We start from the raw sequence: 2,793 nt of genomic DNA on the forward strand, positions 1-2,793 counted from the left end.
CGCTGGATCATATTTATTAATTTTTTTCCTTTTTATTAATTTTTTTTTACTTTCATTTGTTGTCTTTAAAAAAATTAAGAAATTCATTTACAACACTAATTTAACTAAGGGCTAAATGGTAATTTGATCATTACTTCTACTAAAACATATTTTTTAATCTATCACATCAATCAAATCTTTCCTAAACTTTCACAAAAATTATTTCTAAATTTACTCACCATCACTTCTAAATCCCTTAAAAAAAACAACACAAATTTCACTCTTAAATCAACTTAAACCCTTCCACTCACTCTCTCTCAATCACTCTCCTTCAAGTGAACAGAGCATAAGTCTCTTAAGTTGGTTTCTTTTGTAATTTTATAATGGATTCTAAAGTCTAGCACAATGAAGCTTTATTAATTGAATTATACAGATTTATTTTTGTTTATTTTTCTTGAATTCTCATTTTGCTTTAGGATTGTTTTAAACAATAGTCTTTCAATCTTACGTCCTTAATTATAATTTGTATTTATATTTTTACATAACCTTTTTGTTTAAGTGAAAGATAACAAATTTACATTGTTTGCATGCACTCGTGCAATGGACATTTTGTTTTATTCATACTCGGACTTTAATAATAGATAAAATGATTAAAATCTTTCTTGGACTATAGAAAGAAACTAAGTGAATTGACCGACCGATTAATTCGAAGTTATATACTTTTTTATTAACAATTAGATGTCGAAGAATATACTAAATATTTAATATCAAACAAGATTAAAACATAATCAAACTAGTGTTGGACTACACTTTTTTATTGATATCTAAATTATAAAATAATTATAAACTAAAATTATTTAATTTTCTTTAAAGAAAAAGAGAATAAAATATACCGTTCAAATGTTAATATAATCAAAATTAGCAAATGATAAATTGTAGATCGAGTTTAATTTAACTATTTTCTTAATTTTTCTATGAATTGTGGTCATAGAATTGACTTAGAATTGAGATGCGCGCCAAAACGTGACAAGAGCGTCCTCAATTCACGAGGTAGGCGAAACCAAACATTTCGTCAGAACCTTCAAAACAAACCCGCGCTCCCATCATGAACCTGCACAAACCCTTTTTTTCTTTTCTCTTCTTTTTCTTAGCTTTTCAATTTCAAATGTCGTAAGATAAAGTGGATTCCAAAAAAAAAAGTCAATAGAAAAAGCTCAACAATGCCCGCCATTTGCGTGCCAAGTTCCATACAAATTACTGATGTGTACGATTTAAAAACAATGGTGTGAGAAATAAATAATGGCATCAGAATATTTATGATGATAGAATATAATAAATAATATAGTTGTTATGATACACAAATCTGTATCTAGCGAGTATCATTTTTTCATCATGTCATGTGATCAAATTCTAATTTCGAATTAGCACTATTAAATACACAAACAAAAATATGCATACAGTGAAAGCTGTGTTTTCAATTAAACATTTCTAAATACAGAATCATAACCATGTTCATAAATTTGAAATTGAGAGGTTTTCAGAAACTTAAATTTTGAATAAGACTTTAAATTCTAAGAACAGAAAAATACTCTTTTATGTTATAAGGAAAGAAAGATATTAACTTATATATATATATATATATGGAAAGTTAAACAGCAACGGCAACAACAGTGAGGAGAAGACAAATTTCTTCTTCGGTTGTAAAAAAAAGCAGAATAGAAACAAAAAACTTAAACCTGCTTTTTTTTTCTCTTTTGTTTGGTTAATTATAATCTATTTACATTAAAAAAAATCGACCATGGTGCCAGCTACTGATTTGTTAATAAACCACCGAGCCGCGAAAAAACCGGATCATTTCCCTGTTCATGCAACCTCGGGCGGAGGAGGAACATTAAGGTCAAGATCCAACACTCTCCGATGTGGGACCCGCTCGTAGTCCACGACGGAGGACGAGTCGGAATCACTCTGCGTGGTGGCGGCGACGGCGGTGCGGCGGAAGGCGGTAACGGGAAGATCAAAAGCCCGCACCTCCGCACGGGCGAACGCGTCGAAGAAAACCACGGGGCGGGCGACGGGGAAGACGAACGCCCCGGTGGCGGCGAGTGGGGTGAGAGTGAGGTCAAGCGGTGGCGGCGGCGGCGGAGAGGGGGATTCGAGGGTGCTGCTCTGGCTGGGGCTACGCGCCACGTGGGTAAGTTCCGCGTGTGTGGGAAAATTTGTCTTCGCCTTCGCGCCACGGAAATCACGCGCCGCCGCATCATACGCACGCGCGGCCTCCTCGGCGGTGTCGAAGGTTCCGAGCCAGACGCGTGTTTTCTTCCCGGGGTCGCGGATCTCGGCGGCGTAGCGGCCCCACGGTCTCTTCCTGACCCCGCGGTATCGGATCTCTTTGTCCAAGCGGGTCGAATTGGACCCGGATACGTCGTTGGATCTGTTGTCACTGGGAGCCATTGTTGTTGTTGCAGCGAGTTTGAAATTGCGAAGAGACAGAAAAAGTGAGAGAGTGTCGCAGGCTTGAAAGAGGGAGACAATAGTTGCGGTGTTGGAAGGGTTTTTATAGCGAAAAGTTGGGTGAGAGAGAGAAGAGTGTGTGCGTGCGCGTTAAAAAAGCTACGCTCCTTTTGGGCGCTTGTTGCGTACTCAACGTAGATTCACTTGCATAAATAATGTGCTCACTAGTCTCGTGCTCCTAATTTCATTCCAAATTATTCTTTTCATGTGGCTAGAGACTGCCACAAATGTGTTTTCAACTTTTAAAACAACTAATTAATTTACATAATTATTTATTTACTGAAATCCATCTAGTTTATATGT

General features: G+C 36.6%; 1 protein-coding gene across 1 annotated transcript; it reads right to left on the reverse strand.

Annotated features, from left to right (window-relative positions):
- Positions 1 to 1,570: 1,570 nt before the first annotated feature.
- Positions 1,571 to 2,581, reverse strand: ERF4 (ethylene responsive element binding factor 4). The gene has a single exon (XM_028055505.2). The coding sequence runs from the start codon at positions 2,428 to 2,430 to the stop codon at positions 1,843 to 1,845; it is 588 nt and encodes a 195-aa protein (XP_027911306.2). The 5' UTR covers positions 2,431 to 2,581; the 3' UTR covers positions 1,571 to 1,842.
- Between the last annotated feature and the right edge of the window lie 212 nt (positions 2,582 to 2,793).

This window comes from Vigna unguiculata, chromosome 11 (genome assembly GCF_037176805.1).
Source record: "Vigna unguiculata cultivar grain cowpea cultivar isolate G323 ecotype 2 chromosome 11, ASM3717680v1, whole genome shotgun sequence".
NCBI classification, from domain to species: Eukaryota; Viridiplantae; Streptophyta; class Magnoliopsida; order Fabales; family Fabaceae; genus Vigna; species Vigna unguiculata.